The sequence below is a fragment of the Solea senegalensis genome, linkage group LG13 (genome assembly GCF_019176455.1).
Source record: "Solea senegalensis isolate Sse05_10M linkage group LG13, IFAPA_SoseM_1, whole genome shotgun sequence".
NCBI lineage: Eukaryota > Metazoa > Chordata > Actinopteri > Pleuronectiformes > Soleidae > Solea > Solea senegalensis.
Window position 1 is genome coordinate 757,505 of NC_058033.1, and position 18,698 is coordinate 776,202.

Here is an 18,698-nt window from a genome sequence, read left to right on the forward strand (position 1 = left end):
CTCTGTTTTTGTTCGAAAACGCCATCATTTTGTTCTGGTCAGACAGAAATGGAGACCTTTGAAAACAATGACGCAGTTACACACACACACTCACATCTCGGTAACAGAAATCCTTTCTCTGACTGTCTAAACATTGTTTTTTTTTCTTCTACGTCGTAGTCTCGGAAATTAAGCAATGAACCGCAGGGACAATCAGCTTCCTGTTTACACCAGCACATGCATGCTTAGTGCACCTGAAAGGTCAATGATACACTGTGTCATGCAGAGCTTTAAAAATGCCATTATTGAATGAACATGTAGTAGTATTTTGTAGTCTCAGATAAGACAGGCCAGTCTGAGCTGCTTGTCCTTCTACATCCAGCCAAAGAACAATTCCTCCCCCTCTCACATCACCAGCATCGACATTATACAGAGAGACAGCTAAGTAATTGCCATCAAACTTTCCTGCTCGCTCTCCTTTCCCTTGGCAGTGGGATGGGAGGGGTACAGTACAGAAGCAGCAGAAAATATGAACTGCATTTTCACTGAGCACAGACCAGGAACAGGGAGGCACCGCTATCACAGTCCACTGCCACGGATGACGAAGAGCGGAGGGATCCGTTTGTAAATCCTTTTTTAAAACTCTGGATGGATGATTTCTGAAGACAGGACAAGTGTGTCTCGGATAATAATATGAGGTTTTTTTGGTGATGAGTAATTTGTATAATTCGAGCTTTGGGTTGGCGGATGATTATGGGCTTCCTCAAATGAAGTCTCACCTACTCAGCAAGAAAAGGATGCTAATTTGGCTGTGCCTTCACTGCGACTCTGAATTACAAAGTGTACAAAGGTACATCCTTTGTCATACTATTTTTAAATATTATGATCTATTTAGATTGAGTGGAAAGAAACACTTTTTAATTTAGGTGATCTGGATGCTCTGAGGTCTCTGAGTGACTGTTATGGCAGGGCCTAGACCTGATATCTCACTTTACAACAATGCTTTTGTTGCCCTTTTTAAACGGAGACACTTGGAGAGCTTACTCTAACTCTCACCGCGTGTGTGTTGGTCATTTTGGAAGCGAGCAGGGTTTGCTCCCCAGTATCAACAGTGACTTCAATTTTGGCCCTTGAAGCAGAATGTTCATGTCAGTGTGGTACGCCAAAAAGATGGGCTGCCGTCTCCTCAACAATGTGCGGAAAGTCAAGAAACGTCGAAATCATAAGATGGTAGGCAATTTAAAAATGTTATCTATCACTGTGCCTCACTGTACTATAACAATCCCATTGTGATTAGTAGAAATGGTAAATCTAGACTGTTATTACTGTGGAACTAAGATACAAAGGTTTGATCTTGTAAAGCCAGCACAGATACACATTTCAGGTTTAGACTGTGGATACACATTTTAATCACAGGCCTTAGGTCTGGGAAATCAAATGTGGTAATACTAATCTAATGCTACTCAGGCTGTGTGTGGGTTGCCATGATACGTTCCTGAGGCAACCCAAGTGTGGTCAGTGGTCAGTCTGGAGCCGATAATGCTCGCAGTTGTATTTTAAAAAAAAATCACTTTTTATTCAATCACATACAAATTCATAGTTTGACATTGCGTATTTCACTAGAGGTCACTGTCTTGTTTATTGACCAGTTGAAGGCTCTCCAGCAGCTGCATGCTGTGTAGAAGCACTAAAGCCTCTAATGCAACCGTTGGTTTGAGTCCAAAAAGCGCTCATAAGCCCCACCAATGATATAATAATATTCTTAAGCTTAACGAAACCGATGACTGTCATTATAATTGGTGTCATTTGAAAAATAAAAAAAGTCTCCAGGTAGTGGCAGGAGTGTGCACCGAATTTGCAGGTGCACATGCACAGAGCAGCAGAGGTTGATCCGATTATTTGAACGTCTTCTGGGTCATTTTAGCAGCAAGGAGAGGTTACAGTACAGTATGCAGCTACAGCCTGAAACAGACTGAAGCTTTGTGGTTTTCCACAGCTAAATGCCAAGACTAACTCTACTTATTATATTAAAACACTGCTTTACACTTGTGCTGCATGGTGTCTTGCCTCAGTGCAGTGCATGCATGGAAAAGAAAGTGTGTGCCTTCTTACCAAAGAGTGTTGGATGCTATTCATTGCTATTCATTACTGAAACCAGGCGGCTCTGGGGCAACATTTTGAAATACCATAGTATTATGAATTAATTATATATATATACACAGTATACATATACATATGTATATATACATATATATATATATATATATATATATATATATACACATATATATACACACATATATATGTGTATACATATACATATATACATATATATATACATATACATATACATATATATATATATATACACATATATATATATACACACATATATATATATATATATACATATATATAAATAAACACCAGTGGTGCATTAAGTGTCAGAAAATGTTGAAAAACGTTCAAACAACTCAATTAATTGAGAAAATAATCAACAGATGAATTGATTATGAAAACAAACAGCCCTATGAACACTGCATATGGATTCATGAGAATGTCTGGATGAGGAGGCCTGTAGAGACATGGCAGAGGACACATTAGCTGAATAGGTAGTGCTAAAATATAGGTGGGCAACAGCAGCCAAACACTGTAAATCCTAACAACCCTGATGTCCAAAGACTTGACAGGGCAAAGAGAGGGAGAGAAGGTTCTGTCTAAATCCCTCCAGGGAACTTGGATTTCTGCTGGATTTCTGCTGGCTATACTCATTATTTCTGTCTCTAGATAAGGATGAATTTGACATAATGTTCAGCAGCTACATGGTGGAGCTCAGCACAGTCAACTTTTAGCAAATTCCTTGTTGGAGCAGATGCTCCTAATAATACTATACTGTACATATGTCTGATGGGAATTCAATGATATACTGTACATAGAGTGTGTTTGTGATGTGATTTGGGTTAAACAGTGATACTGGTATTTAAATCAGAATGAGCTAATATCATATTTATTACACGAGAGGCTGCAATCAGCATAAGCTTGATGTTACCATTTGAGAGGTTGTTTAAAAGTAATAGTTATTATTGCACAATTGTCATACGATGATACTGTACACTGATATATTGCGGCGCCAGTAGCTTGGTGGCACAGCGAGTTGTCTTTCAACTGGAAGGTTGTGAGTTTGATTTCTGGCTACGCAAGTCTGCAATGCCGATGTGTTCTTGAGATGCAAGACATTGCACCCAATGTGTATTAACCAGTGGGTGTATAAAAAACTGTAGTGTAAAAACAGCTTTGAGTGGTCATCACGACTAGAAAAGCACTATACAGTAAGTACAGACCTTATAGCATGTACACTAACTGTTTAATTGATTGCAGTGAGCCTATATATTTATTTACTTTTTAGGTGTTTGATGGTGTAGGAAAAGTGAAATCTATTTGAATTTATAGATAGCAAATTTGCCACACAGTTCAGTTTATTTCTATTGCAAACTTAAAAACAACCTCAGTATTGTACATACAATGCAAGTACAAATATAAGCGGTAGTAAAACTACTTTGAGATGTTCTATTTTTGTTGACCGTTATTTCAAGATTGTGCAAATGCAGCTACGTGTTTATTTCTGAGATTATAGCCAAAGGTGTTGTACTGAGCTACATTAAACTGAGTGTTGCATCTTTATTCACAGGCATGTGGGAGGCAGAACATTAAAACTCTGACAATCAGCTCAGTACAACACCATCAATGAGTAACTGCGGCGCTAAAACATAGAACTGAATTAACAGCTGTATGTCAGAAATATAAAGGAGCATTATAGGCCTCATAAAGGCATAGGCTTTATGGAGCAGTTGCAGTGGGTTGCACCTGATAAAATGGGGCAAGTGAGTGGATAGCTCTATTTTCAAAGACAATACAAATCACTGTAATAATCTATGAAACTGTTCCCATGACAACTTACTCTCACTTACAAAGACTAAAAGTAAGAAAAAGAACTCCGCATTGTTTCACATAAAGATCAGTGAATGTGAAAATGTAAAATGTATAAAGTTGAGAAACTGCGTTGAGTTATGTTGTGCATTTGTGTGTGTGTGTGTGTGTGTGTGTGTGTGTGTGTGTGTGTGTGTGTGTGTGTGTGTCAGGGCTGTCAGGTCTGTGAAGGTCAGTGAGCTATGTTTTCTGCTGCCGTCTGCAGTTCTACATGCACTTTAGATGTGCAGGGTCTTTCCCATGCTAATCAGCATGATACAGAGCAATGACAGAAATAATAAATACACAAGCTTAGTCAGACTGTGTCCTACGCAGATCACTGCACATAATTGTGTACTTACATCTTCCAACATCAGCTACGCTGATGAGAGTAAAGTCCGTAAAGAAGCACAGAGAAAGGGGATTAACAGGAGTGAGGATTAAGATGCGTGTAGTGTCACACTTCATATGAGCTGACAGAGAAACCTACGGTGGCCGACAGGGGCAAACAAGTCCCAAAACACCAGCAAACCTGACAGGCGGTTAAACCCAAACCATATCAATACCAAAACCCACTTTGTTCCGGAACAACAACCTGCTCACGGGTTCCGTGTGCAAGAATTAGAATTCTACTGGAGAGATTACAGACTTTAACAAACACGGGGCACAAGATGACGGGTTATTCCAACTTTACAAAAATCCAACAATTTTAATTTTAAAGTAATAATACACAAACACAACCATACTTAGGGGTAGTATATTGTATATATTATATTATATCACACACAAGCTGTGTGAGAAGATATTCAGACGAGATGTGCTGTCTGTCACTGGTTTTGATTGTCCATCATCCTCTGAGTGTGCTGGGAGAATAATGCTACCATATGTTGTCAACATGGCTGTAAAGGAATGACTGATTTTGAAACGGTTGATGGGCAGATGGCCGATAAACATGTCCACACAATTCAATAAAAAGCCATTTAGCATGAGTAATACCACACAATATGACATGATATGGTGTGACAATACAACGTCGCTGTCAGTTAACACTGAAAGACATTTAGAATCCTGAGGCAGCTGAATTCAAGTGAACACTGTAATAAAACCAGTCTCAGCGATACCTGAGAACAAGAGTTTGTACAAAAACCTGAAGGCTCACATGAATTATTTCTGTGTCCATCATACTGTGCATGGAGTGGATAATAAAAAATGGCTCTTGAGCAGCGCTCTCTATCCTTGAGCAGAGTGACAACCATAGCAGAGCGAGAATGGTGTTATCACAGCTGAGAGCTAAAATGGCCATCACTCTTGGCTGTGACTGTAGGTTTGGAGGATACACTGAGAGCTCATCCGGGAGCTACGTCATCTCCGATTCTCTGTTGTTGCTTCTTAATAATGTTTTTTTTTTTTTTGTCCTCTGTCTCTAGGGAAATACTCCTCCAGTGGTGGTGAACACCGACACACTCGATGGATCCCCATATGTAAGGATTATGTTTAATCCTCCCTTTATTGTAGTCGTATGTTAGGCCCAATCACATGACTCATTTGGCTACTTTCACACTGCCGTCTGTATGATCAGTAATTCCATTTTTGTCACCTCCATCCAGGCAGGTCTTTGCTCATTGTATCAATCCAAAGACAGTCATTCATTTTACTCATTTTTGATTTAAATAAGATTTTTCTGTTTGACAGAACAGAAACATTACTCACTTTGATTGATGAAGCCTTTTCTAAATCGGAGGCAGTGAACATATTATCATGAACTGTGAGGGATTAGAGGACGAGGCTTCCCAGAGAAAAGTCTGCCATCGCAGAACCGGATTTTTCTGCACCGCTACAGAGCTACGAAAAGTTATTTTCTAGGTCAGACACCATAACAGTGAAGTTGAAGTTTTTTCTTCACTCCTCCTCAGGGACAGGGCTAAGGCTGATGTGTAGCTTTAAGCTATCCCATCAGAAGGCAAACTTATCAAGCAGGTACCACACACACCGATCCACATGTGCAGTGGGTCAGAGACAAGCAAAACCATTTTGGATTAACCTCAATGGACAGAACGCCTGGCCAAGAGACACTTGAAGTAGATTTCAGCGATTATGACGCTGTGTTCAAGTACTGATGTCAAACACGGTCAAGCTGAACCAACGTAAGCCGACATTCTGATTTAGACTCTTATTTTGGCTTTACACTGATAATGTTAGAAAAAAGGGAAAAACAAACTTTTCTCTCTTGACAATATGAACTAACATCTGTTTCTGACAGGTAAATGGGACAGAAGGTGAAATCGAGTATGAGGAAATCACACTGGAGAGAGTGAGTCTGAGAAACAAGTTGACTTTTGAATTATTTACTGGGCATTAATATTGGATTATTTGATTATTCACGTGGTTGTAAAAAAAAAGGTCTAGGGCTGCAACGACTATTCAATTACTAATCGATCACTAAATTAATTGTCAATTATTTTAATAATCCATTAATCAATTTGAGTGTTTTTTCAATAACTAAAACAAGTTTTCTGATTGTTCATCTTCTTAAGTGTGAATATTTTCTGGTTTCTTTGCAAAGAAATCAACTTAATTATTTTGGTTTGTGGACAAAACAGGATATTGGAGAACATCATCATTTCCAGGTTTTGTAAACACAGATCAACATTTTTCAACATCTTTATGGACCAAACGATTACTCGATTAATCGAGGAAATAATAAAACAGATTAATTATTTGCAGCCCTATTCCCATTTAATACTTTACATAGCATTTTTTTTTAATAAAATGCCCATCTTTGATAATAAGTGACTTCAGTCTTGATCAAATCGAGAAAACATGACGCATGTAGTTGTGTATCTCATTGTTACTGCAGGGTAACTCGGGCCTGGGCTTCAGCATTGCTGGGGGAACAGACAACCCCCATGTGGGTGATGACCCCAGCATCTTCATCACCAAAATCATACCTGGAGGAGCTGCTGCTCAGGACGGACGGCTGAGGTAACCAAGTTACAGTAAACACAGAAGCCTGGAAACAATGCACTACATTCCCGGAGGACAGTACATATAAAATCCTGCAGTCAAAAATCCCAGAGGAAGAACAGAACAGACCAATGTAAGTGCGTAAAATGCAGCTCTACTGACTTCATGCCATCAGAGAGAATGTGTCATCAGGTACGTTTATGTGGCATTTTCAGTCAGTTTAATTCTTTCATATTTAGAGAAACAGAATCAGAACTTGCTTTACTTGACAAGTATTAGTCCATCAAAAAATACTGTAACTGTATAAAACTTACTAAAGGTTGGATCGGAGTACATAAAGACTGTATGTACCACGTAGAAAGCACATACAGTTTATATAATATACTGTATGTATATACATATATACATGTATTGTATTATTTGTAAAAAAAATATTGCAGTTATGCAGTTTCCACTTTTTTTTAGCTCAAGACATCAGTAGCCATTGGTTTGGGGGCTCATTTTTTAATTTCCTACGCCATCTCTTTTAGGACTGGAAAATGAATTTTAAACGCATGAATAAAATAGCGATAAGTGTAGTTTTTAGGCCCTCCGAGGAAAAAGGCTATTTTAATCAAAAATCATGCTTTAAAAACAGCTTCTCTTCTACACACAGCCTGTAAGTCACTACATTTTAATGGTTCATACTGTAATTCTCTGGAACAGTTAACACAAAGAGAGCGAGACTGTAGCTAAGCATTAAGCTAGTATCAACCAAACAAGGGTTTCCTCCCTTGAATATTGACATCTGGGAGAAAACCAATAATTGATTATTACTGACAGCACCTGACCACATGTGGTGGAGGATTACACCCGATATTCTGCACCACAACATAAACTCATGCTGAATTTTCACTATCCCTCCCACTGTGTCTCTGTCTGTCACCCTCCCTGTTTCTTAGTGTGAACGACTGCATCTTATTTGTGAATGAGGTTGATGTGAGGGAGGTGACACACAGTCAAGCTGTGGAGGCTCTCAAGGAGGCAGGTGCTATCGTCCGCCTCTATGTTCTCCGCAGGAAACCCGCAGCTGAGAAAGTCACTGAAATCAAACTCATCAAAGGGCCTAAAGGTATGTGGGAGTATGGATCGTTGTACAGCACCAACACTTCTGTGTGGGCTTAAGGATGCTTTATTCAGGGCTAAGCTTTACCCTCTGGATTTAACAAATCGGCTCTGCATTAACACAGAATTCCTTTTACTCACCCTCTCTCTCTCTCTCTCTCTCTCTGCCTTTCTCGTTGATATCTTTCTCTCAGGATTGGGTTTCAGCATCGCCGGAGGGGTGGGAAACCAGCACATACCAGGAGATAACAGTATCTATGTCACCAAGATCATTGAAGGCGGGGCTGCTCATAAAGATGGCCGTCTGCAGATCGGGGACAAGATTTTAGCAGTCAGTCAATCATATGTAAAGCCATGTGCCCACACACATTCTGTACATGACGACCTCCAACTCTCACCTCTTGAGCAAACACACTCACACTCACACAGTCATGTATCAGCTGCACTGAAGTATCAAGAGCATAATACAGCGGTTATGTTCATGGCTCTGGTTTAACATGCGAGTAGATGTGTAGGCTGGGATGTTTAAGTATAACCACAGTGAAATACAAGCAGCACTACTGCCATCTGCTGGAGAACAGGGAGGCTTTAACTTAGCAGCAGGTGACAAGCTCAGTGACGGCAACTTCAAAATGGTGCATATTTATTTATTTATTTTAATTAAATGGTGTCTGAGCTAAATAATGCTTTGTCTCTAAACAGGATTATATGGAAACGTGCTTATGGTCATTAAGAAAATACAATTACAATCAATTATTGTATTAATTAATAAGCAATAGTCAACATCTGTGATCTCTGATGGCAAATAATCTATATGGTAATGTAGGTAGAATATTACAGTAACTCTATCCTTAATAATTATGTTGACACGTCATGACTTGAGCTATGATTATATAGTGTGTCTTTCTTTCTGTCGGCCTAAATCTGTCTAAAGCCATTTCTAGAGTAACTAAAGCATTTATGATGCATTAAGTTAACTTCACACTTCATACTTAATGTTCTGTATGACCTAAACTAACATTTTACAGAGCAATTAGTTGATCATTAACATTCATGTTATTGTGCCTCTTGTACACATAGACAGCTGATCACTCGCATAATCTGATTGCTCTATAAAAGACAGAGCGACGATCAAACATGTGAATCTAAGAATACTGAGAGTTTAGAAAAGCTGCTGCTGGTGATGCTGACTGATTTCCCTGCCTGCCGCAAACCATCAGGTGAACAACGTGTGTCTGGAGGACGTGATGCACGAGGATGCGGTGGGGGCTCTGAAGAACACAGCCGAGGTGGTGTACCTCAGGGTGGCCAAGCCCAACAACCTGTTCCTGACCAACTCCTATAACCCTCCAGACCTCACCAGCAGTAAGTCGCTCTTCATGCACACTAAAGCCAAGCTCCTGACTTTAAATACAGATGCAGCACACAATGGATTATGTTTGTACAGTTTGTACAGACAAAAACAAAAGGTGCTCTGTTTGTTCCTTTGAGCTTAATCCACCTCATAATGAAAGTTTCAACTGATACTGCATCTGTGTGCCGCACACCCTGGTATATTATACTCAATTGTGTTTCTGTGTGTGTATTTTTCCAGCATATTCCCATATGGATACTGAACTCAGCCACCCTAACTATCTCGGCTCGGATTACCCACAAGCGCTCACTCCCACCTCACCAAGTCGATTTTCTCCGGTCCTGCATGGCATGATGGGAGATGATGATATCCCCAGGTGGGCCAACATCTGGTGACGATACATTTCTCACCTATATCACATGTATTGACTTATTGTTAGTGTTTACAGTGTGACTGCTAATGCTATGCAGAGTTGTAGTAGTAGAAAGAAGATTACCAGTGATAGTACTGTATTTGTAAGGGTTTCTAATGTGTAGCTCTCACCATGTGTCTTTATCAGGGAGCCTCGCAGAGTTTTGATCCACCGAGGCTCCACAGGTCTGGGATTCAACATTGTTGGAGGAGAAGACGGAGAGGGAATATTTATCTCCTTCATTCTGGCAGGAGGACCAGCGGACCTCAGTGGGGAGCTGCACAAGGGCGATCAGATCCTTAGTGTAAGGACACTTTCATGTTCATGAAGTTGTCATACATACACGTCTGTGCATCCGATGTGTGACTTTTGTGCCGTAACTGCTAACATTCATACTGTGTGTGTGTGTGTGCATCAGGTGAACGGCGTGGACCTGCGTATGGCCACGCATGAGCAGGCAGCTGCGGCTTTGAAGAACGCAGGACAGACAGTGACCATCATCGCTCAGTATCGACCCGACGGTACAGCCACAACTACACCACAGAGCAACTCTCAAAGTTTATGTCAAATCAGTAAAATGTACTTACTCCCAGATCAGTTTATTTGCGCTTGTATGATTCGTAACAGGCCCAGGTGATAATTCAATAACAATATCCACCACACTATGAATTCCTCCAGTGATAAAACCAACATATATATCAATCTGTGCATGCAAGTGTCACTTTCTGCCTGTAAAGAAATGTAAAACCACCTTCTTCTTCAAATTTTACTCCAGAAAAAAACATTATCACAACAGTATTCAGATTATTTTTTGATATAATAAGCTTTTGGGCCATATTATCCAACCCTAAAACCTCATTACAAAAATAAATTGGAAATCTAGGCAATGGACAATGTAGTTAGTAAAATTGAAGTCTACTATCAGACACATTCACTGAATTGTGGCTGAGCGATTGTTTTCAGTATCATCTCACTCCCTGGCTTTGAGTCACTTTACATTAAATGATTTAATCTAATTCTTCTACCAGAAATATTTTTATATATATAATAATGGCTTTTTTTTTTTGCAAAATGTGTTTTTGCAATATGTTTTAATGGCTTATGAGGCAAAGCTATCATGTATGTGACTATAAGTCACAACAGGTCATTATGGGCTTGTATCTGTGTTGTTTCAGAGTACAGTCGTTTTGAGGCGAAGATCCATGACTTGAGAGAACAGTTGATGAACAGCAGTATGGGCTCTGGGACCACAACACTCAGGAGCAACCCAAAGAGAGGCTTCTATATCAGGTCTCACACTTAAATAGTACAAACACAATGAAACAACTTTGACTGTGAAGCACAAATACACCTGGTGTTTAAGAGAGAGCATAGTCCTCTGAAAGTTCTGAATAAGAATGAAAAGCTTGTGTTCACAACATTGTTCGTCACAGGTTCACAGGTTGTGTTCAGGGTGTCTATGACACTAACTCAGACATTTGTACTGTGCAAATTTAAAAAATAAATGCCCCATATTTGCACTTTTTAATGGAAAAACTGTCAACTTTGAGAAGAAACACTCATTCGAAGCACGTCACAGCGCCGCACAGAATACAAATGTACCAACACAGGAATGAGCCTTACCTTTATAACAACTACAGGTGTCACCTGTAAATTCCCTCTTTTTCCAGTAGTCTGTCCTGAGTACGCCATGTCTTTAAAACCCTTTACGGTCCTAAACTTCCACCATATTCAGCTTCACGTTAAACTGCTTTTTAGTCGCAATTAAATGCGACTTTTAAATGCACTTTTGTAAGTCGCTTTGGATAACAGCGTCTGCTAAATGACATGTAATAAAAGTAATAATAATAATAATTATCGAGAAACGGCTCCCACTCGTTTTGCTAAGTTTACGTGTAAACGTTAGCAATTAGCTTGTAATGACACCGAGGGAACTGTGGGTGGCGGCAACGCAACATGGCGGATGTCAGCTACTGTACGGTTTGCGAAGAAGACGAAGAAGAAGACGTAGAAGCTCTCGCGCTTCCTTATTTACGGAGGTGATTTTTCCTCATCTTTCATATTTGTATGAAAGATGTTTTTCGAGGTTTCTTCTCCACCCTGTGCAGTTAAATCATTAACTAGACGACTACTTCTCTTGCCTGCTTGTATATTTATGTCAATGCAAAGTTACCAGCTGTGTGTGAAAGTTAGTATTCAGAAGTCTTTTTTTTTTTAATTATGAATGTGATGTTTTCACATTTTGTGAAAATATAGTGCAATATGAAGTAACCTAAGCACAAATGCAAGTAAGGTGTTGAAGACTAAAGATGATTAAAAATGCTGACTCATATTCCATCATCACTCAGGGCTCTGTTTGACTATGACAAGACCGCAGACTGCGGCTTCCTCAGTCAAGCACTGGGCTTCAGGTTTGGGGATGTGCTGCACGTGTTGGACTGTGGAGATGAGGAATGGTGGCAGGCACGGAAAGTCAGTCCCCAGAATGAGGCTGAAGAGGTCGGCTTCATCCCCAGCAAGCACAGGTCAGACACACTGACCAACCCCAGCTTAGTTAAGCTCAAGTAGCCCTCTCTTTGTCAAAGAATATGGTTAGATAACAAACACATTTTGATTTATAGAAGGCTAAAGTAGCTGCTTTATCATTTTAAAGGTAGTATGTCTAATTAAATAAGCGTTGCGTAACAGCCATGATGACTCACAACCAGCTCCACCGTTTTCTCCATTATCTCCAAATTGTAATGTTATTCTTCTCCGTCCTCATGTGGACAGGGTGGAAAGAAAAGAGTGGTCTCGTGTTAACACCAAGGAGAGGGTGAGTTAATTCACCAGAGGCCTGTTCTCCTCTCAGACTGTCTTCACCTGTGTTAACCTCTGACCTTGTCTCTCTTGCAGGACCATGGTCGAGACAGCTTGAGCACAAAAGGTGAATGAGTCCATTTTAGTAGATTACAGATAATACAGATAACACACTGTCCCGTTTATTTGCACACACATAATGCACCTGGTTACATTCTGTACTATCTCCTTTGACATTTACCTTCAGACAGTGGTCCAAAGCAAACTTCCCCCCCAACACAGTAACACCTTCCCTGTTCATAATCACATCTGATGCATTTGCTCCCACGTGCACACGTGCAGAACTACAATGTCATTTTTTTAATGGTAAAAAGAAAGTTGGCTGAATGCCTCTGTGCTCCGTCTACAGGAAGAGATAAAACATTACAAAGTTATGAGACGGTCACCCAAGTGGAAGGTAAAGTCAATAAAAAAAAGAAGTGCATTTTTAAAATTGTACTTTTGACTGAGTTCCTATTTTTTTGACTGCTCCATTTTTTCCCCCCCCTCCTCATTCTAAGTTCATTACGCGAGGCCCATCATCATTCTAGGTCCTGTGAAGGACAGAATAAATGACGACCTGTTGTCCGAGTTCCCTGATAAGTTTGGATCATGTGTCCCACGTAAGTAACTGCATATTTATAGTCAAGAGAGCGTATACTCTGCGTTTACACTTTTGTTCTTTGTCGGACAGACACCACACGGCCAAAGCGGGAGTATGAAGTGGATGGACGGGACTATCACTTTGTGTCATCGCGGGAACAGATGGAAAAGGACATTCAGAGTCATCGGTTCATCGAGGCGGGCCAGTACAACAGTCACCTGTATGGCACCAGTGTCCAGAGTGTCCGCGAGGTGGCTGAGCAGGTGTGAAAGTCACATGCCCTGAAATAATGTCATTATTTTTCTTTCTTTTTTTGTAGTCAGATAAATCACTTCCACTCTGTGCTAAATAACAACTTTTATTTAAAAAAAGCCAGACTCATTTGCTGCAACCTCCCTTGGATTTTTGCCTCATTAAGTGACAGTTTTGAAGTCATCATCACTAAGATAACAGTGCTTTCCCTGCATGTGTGCACGAGCAGCAGGGGAAACACTGCATCCTGGATGTATCGGCCAACGCTGTGCGCCGGCTACAAGCAGCTCAGCTTCATCCCATCGCCATCTTTGTGCGACCCAAGTCACTGGAGAATGTCCTGTAAGAAAAAGTGACACGGAATCATACGCGTATCTTTGATAAACTGTGTGATTTACATTAGATTGTTTTGTCTGTTGTGTCCACAGAGAGATCAACACTCGGCTGACAGAGGAGCAGGCCAGGAAAGGAATGGACCGAGCCCTCAAACTAGAACAAGACTTCCTAGAGTGTTTTTCAGGTAAACATATCACAAACAAGTATATCTACACTGCATATTCACCTGTAGTGCTTTACAACATGGTTAAAAAATCCTTGACAGCTATTTCAATTGAATAGAAGTTGTTACATCTAGTCATTTTTGCAAAATCACAAAATCTAAATCATGATGATTTGACTTTTTTGGAGAACGTTAACCAGCAGAATGAACTTTTTCATTTTGAGAGAAAGATTTCTGGGCCAATCTTAATCAAATATGCGTTAGGATTTGGAATATGGCAAACACAAGACGATTCACCTGTGTTTGTACGCTGACTGTTCGCTTACTCATAATTAACTTGATGCAAATCAGTGATCACGGAACGTCTTCATTTGGTGATTTAATGAACCACAGTTCAGAGATATAACTTGTTTCACATTGTCTTTTTTTTTCCCTTTACTTTTCATTCAAACTATTGCGGGAGAGAAACACAAGGATCAACTCCTCATTTACATACTCCTGGTATTGCCTCAGTGAGAAAATGAGCGCTTCCTTGTGGGACTCGGGGATTTTTAAAGTTTAAGAGACACATTTGGGGCAACTCACAGCAGTTGGCCGTAAAATGAACGTTAGGTTTCCTGACAAGTCCACACCAGCCTACAGTTTATGACAAATCATGAGCAGGAGCCATACATGATATTTCATGAATATGTTTGAGACTTTGTTGGAAAGTCATCGAGATTTCACAAAACACTTTTATAAACTTAAGATCAAACTGTATATTTGTTATTCATATAATCTTCCATCTCTCTCCGTCTCTCTTTTCCTCCCCCTGCCCCTGAACGTTTCCTGCTATCTCTCTTTTGTTTTCCTCTTTGTTTCACTGCTGCCTGTGCCACATTTTTCCCTCCTCCATTCCTAACCGTTGTCCTGTCTCCCTCCCTGACGCATCCTGCTGCAGCTGTCGTGGATGGGGACAGCTTTGAAGAGGTCTATCACAAAGTAAAGACAGTGATCGAGGAGCAATCAGGGCCTTACATCTGGATCCCCACTCGAGAGAGGCTGTGATGCTGCTGCCCCTGCCCGCTACCCCCCTCCAACCTCTCCTCCCCCCGCCCTCACAGCCACCGACTGACGCCACCCTTCACCCTCACAGCCAAGCTAGCCTCGCCTGCCTGTCTGTCTGTCTGTCTGTCCTCCAGCAAAGTCAGTGCTTAGGCAAACACGGAGAATGACACAGAGAGACGAACGCAGAAACAGAGACAAACACGGGAAGTGACACGGCGAAGCAAAGAATGAAACCAAAAAAAAAGGAGACTCCGAGACAGATGTAAACACAGTCATGTAATTAGACTGAAAGACACGGAGAGAAAAGACTTCATCCGTATTCTACTTTCATGAGGCAGGACTGAGTATTGATGTTCTTTTCACATTTAGCGTTAAAATGCATCTTGGCCACAAATGGGCATTGATTGCACCCAGACGTGGGAATGCAAATGTCCTCGACACAGTTGATTTATCAATGCCAAACAACTTAGTTTGTTATATTAGGTCTTTCAATTTAGTGGGTTTTTTTCTGTTTAGATACAGTTGCAGTTTCCCAAGAGAGATTCCCAAGTGGAACCGGTTCATGAATACTTTTCTGATGCATTTTGATGCCGGTTGTGGATCTAGACTGAACTGGGTTTACCTCGGCACACAAAGACCTTAGGTGTGAGCAGGGTTTGAAAGAGAGTAGAGAATGGCCCAGCAGGGACAGAACCCGAGGTGGTATTAAGATCATGTCACCATCCCCATCTCTTGGACATCTCACACTGAACACCACCATACAGCAGTCCCTGAGATGGAGATGCCCAAAAAGACGCTGGCCCCTCTTTTTATATCAGCTTCTGTGTTTCTGTCGTTCCCCTTCTGTCAGTTCTGGACAGGGAAGGGGGGGAGACTAAGAACAGGAAGGCCCAGATCCTGCTCCCTAGTCCCTCTAGACCAGGAGTCCTTTCTTGACATAGAGTTCATGTTTTTGTGAATCTCTTCTTGATTCAGGGTTTGAACTCAAATGTACACGTCTGTGTCAAAGACTGGCATTTGCTCAGTCACCCACGTTGAAAATTGTGAGGCAGTATTTCAAAGCAGATCTAATAATTCTAAGGATTTAAAGACTCATATGCTGAATCTGTGCATGCTTCCTCAAAGACAAAGGAGTCAGGAGAAGAAAACAATGGAAAAATTTGACTTAAAAAAAAATTATATATATATATATATATCATGAAAAGAAAGGTGAGTAAGTCGGGTGTGTTCTTCTTTGCCACCTCCTTATTGGCGAGGATATTTTGTTCAGCATGTCTCATGAAAGAAGAGAAGAAAGAGAGAGAGAGACAAGGTCATGTGACATGTTCATGAGAGGCCAGTCCTGACATCTAGTTCAGCCTCTGCTCTCTTATCCACACACACACACACACACACACACACAGAGTCGTAACCTCAGCTGTAACCTAGCACAGTCCACTACAGGGAGACTGGCTGTTTTGACCTGCTGGTCAGAATCCAGATGAATGTTATCTCTCTAGGCACAAACAGCAGAACTGTTAGCTCCATCGCACTGCAGCCAACTCACCGTTCACTCTTCCAAAAGGATCCCTCAGCCGCAGACGTACACACTGTTTCCATCGGCCGCAGCAAAAGCCATGGCGCGTGTGTGTGTGTGCGTGCGTGTGCACATTCATGTGCGGAAACTCCCCTGTGTGGGAGGAATCCGTCTTCTTTTCTTCCTCTCGCCCATGTTTTGTCTGCTTCTTTCTCTCTCGTGTCCACACAAATTAAAGCTAAGTCATGTTTAATGAATAAATGGCCTATATACATAACTATGAATATAAATATATATATATATATATGTATATCTTTTTTATGAAAATTTCTAACGGGACTAGGTCTGTAACCATCAACATCTGCAAACAATATTCCACTCATTTCTTTGGGTAATATTGCTGTTTGGTTGTTGCATTTACTCACGCTCCCATTTTAGTGCTAAATGACATAACGGCATCGTTCCGGTCGGTGTAAAGCAGACCTCGCTCTAAAGCTTTGAACGGACGTTTTTGGACACGTTCTTGTGTGTGTTGACGACGAACTGAGACACATGTACAATGCAGCTGTGTGTGTGTGCGTGCGCGTGTGTGTGTGTGTGTGTGTGTTGCTGCTTGCGTGTGCGGGTGACAAGAAGGTGTGCGATAACCTAAAATATACTATGTGAGATGATCTATCCTTGATGGCAGTGTTTCCCAAACATGGGGACCCACTTTTTAAAAAGTCAACTGGTGCATAATGTAGTGCCTCATGACTGTAAAAGCAAAATGTCATTTCCATTTGGTAAACAAATAAACAAAACAGATGTTTGCACATGATATTTTGACATAAACACATAAAAATTGGGACCCAAAAAAAGAATCTCACGCGACCCACATGTGGGTCCCGACCCAGTCTTTGGGAATCACTGCTTTACAATGTATAATACAGGAACACATGGTTCGTGCGTTTATGTGCGTGTATGTGTGTGTATGTGTGCGCGCAAGGGCGAGAAAGTGAAGACATAGTGCAATATTGCTGTGATGTTATGCAATGAAGATGGTTTATACATGTGTCTAAGATTAAAAAGAAGAGTATTTATAAAGTTTGCACTGATGGCATTATATGCCACAGGCTTCTGCAGGAAAAGAATTGTGATGGGAAACAATGGGACTGCGAGGTTTTACGAGCATGTGTTTGTATTTACTTATAATTTCTCCTGAATTATAAGAGTGAAGGTGGAAGTGTCGTTTGGAGAAAAAAAAACACACACACACGTTCACATTTAGCATTTTGTTTATTTTGGCTCGGTTGCTTCTCTCGGCTCAGGCTGCGACGAAATGACGAGTTTCTACTCTGTTATTGTTTGTGATTTATTATTTATTCAGAACTGTCACTGGTTCCATCTCAAGTCTGTATATTTTTGTATTTTCTTTCTTTTCTTTTCTTTTTCCACACTGAAGGAGCTTTTGGGTCTTGGCGAGAAATGCTGTAAATATAATGGAGTTGTTGGAGTGCTGCGCGGCTTCAGATTTAGCCGCGCAGCACTGCTGAGTCGATGCAAGTCTAGAACCCATCCGAGCCACAGCCCAGTTTAACTGCTCAAACAAACACACACACACACACACACACACACACTTACATTTACACACCGAAGGAATCACAGAAACAACACATGGCAACACAACCATGAATATGTTTTACAATTTCTTTATTTGAGGGTTCAATGTATTTCTTAATATCTCTCAGCCATCCGTATCATAGTGTGATATTCCTTATAAAATATACGAATTTTTACAGAAAAGACTGATTACAAACTTACAACAAAGTCAACTGATGCAGAAAAATATATTTAACGATGACAATATCAAGCAAAATAAAATGTTCCAGTTCAGTGAAAGCGCTTGTTGTAAATTAGCTATAAAATAATAAAAATTAATTTAAAAAATGCTTTCTGAAAATGGACTCGGTGGTCTTGTTTTTGTTTGTGGTGATGAATTTGTGTCTTATTGTTTACAGCAGCAAGAAAACATCACTACGTCCAGGGGAGGGCACTCATTCTCTTCTATCTTCAGATGTTTTCTGTGCACAAGTCCCTCTCGGCCTCTCGGCTGCATTTGCACCGACTTTCTCTGGCTTTTATTTGCTGGTCGACTCCCTCGCTGCTCTCCCTCTCACCAGGGGA

At 40.7% G+C, this 18,698-nt stretch overlaps 1 protein-coding gene across 8 annotated transcripts in view; it reads left to right on the top strand.

Moving 5' to 3' along the window:
- Positions 1 to 15,063, top strand: part of LOC122779610 (disks large homolog 4) — a 60,857-nt gene extending 45,794 nt beyond the window's left edge. For 5 of the 8 annotated variants that reach the window (XM_044042125.1, XM_044042123.1, XM_044042120.1 and 2 more), the window contains 19 exons: positions 5,373 to 5,426; positions 6,206 to 6,256; positions 6,803 to 6,927; positions 7,851 to 8,020; positions 8,208 to 8,344; positions 9,234 to 9,378; positions 9,608 to 9,758; positions 9,927 to 10,083; positions 10,198 to 10,300; positions 10,955 to 11,069; positions 12,128 to 12,304; positions 12,552 to 12,594; positions 12,675 to 12,705; positions 12,988 to 13,035; positions 13,139 to 13,240; positions 13,312 to 13,484; positions 13,703 to 13,815; positions 13,902 to 13,993; positions 14,913 to 15,063. In XM_044042125.1, coding sequence (XP_043898060.1) covers positions 5,373 to 5,426; positions 6,206 to 6,256; positions 6,803 to 6,927; positions 7,851 to 8,020; positions 8,208 to 8,344; positions 9,234 to 9,378; positions 9,608 to 9,758; positions 9,927 to 10,083; positions 10,198 to 10,300; positions 10,955 to 11,069; positions 12,128 to 12,304; positions 12,552 to 12,594; positions 12,675 to 12,705; positions 12,988 to 13,035; positions 13,139 to 13,240; positions 13,312 to 13,484; positions 13,703 to 13,815; positions 13,902 to 13,993; positions 14,913 to 15,019 — 2,094 coding nt within the window. In that variant the 3' untranslated portion in view covers positions 15,020 to 15,063. The other 3 variants (XM_044042121.1, XM_044042124.1, XM_044042127.1) reach the window with 2 other exon arrangements.
- Positions 15,064 to 18,698: the final 3,635 nt, after the last annotated feature.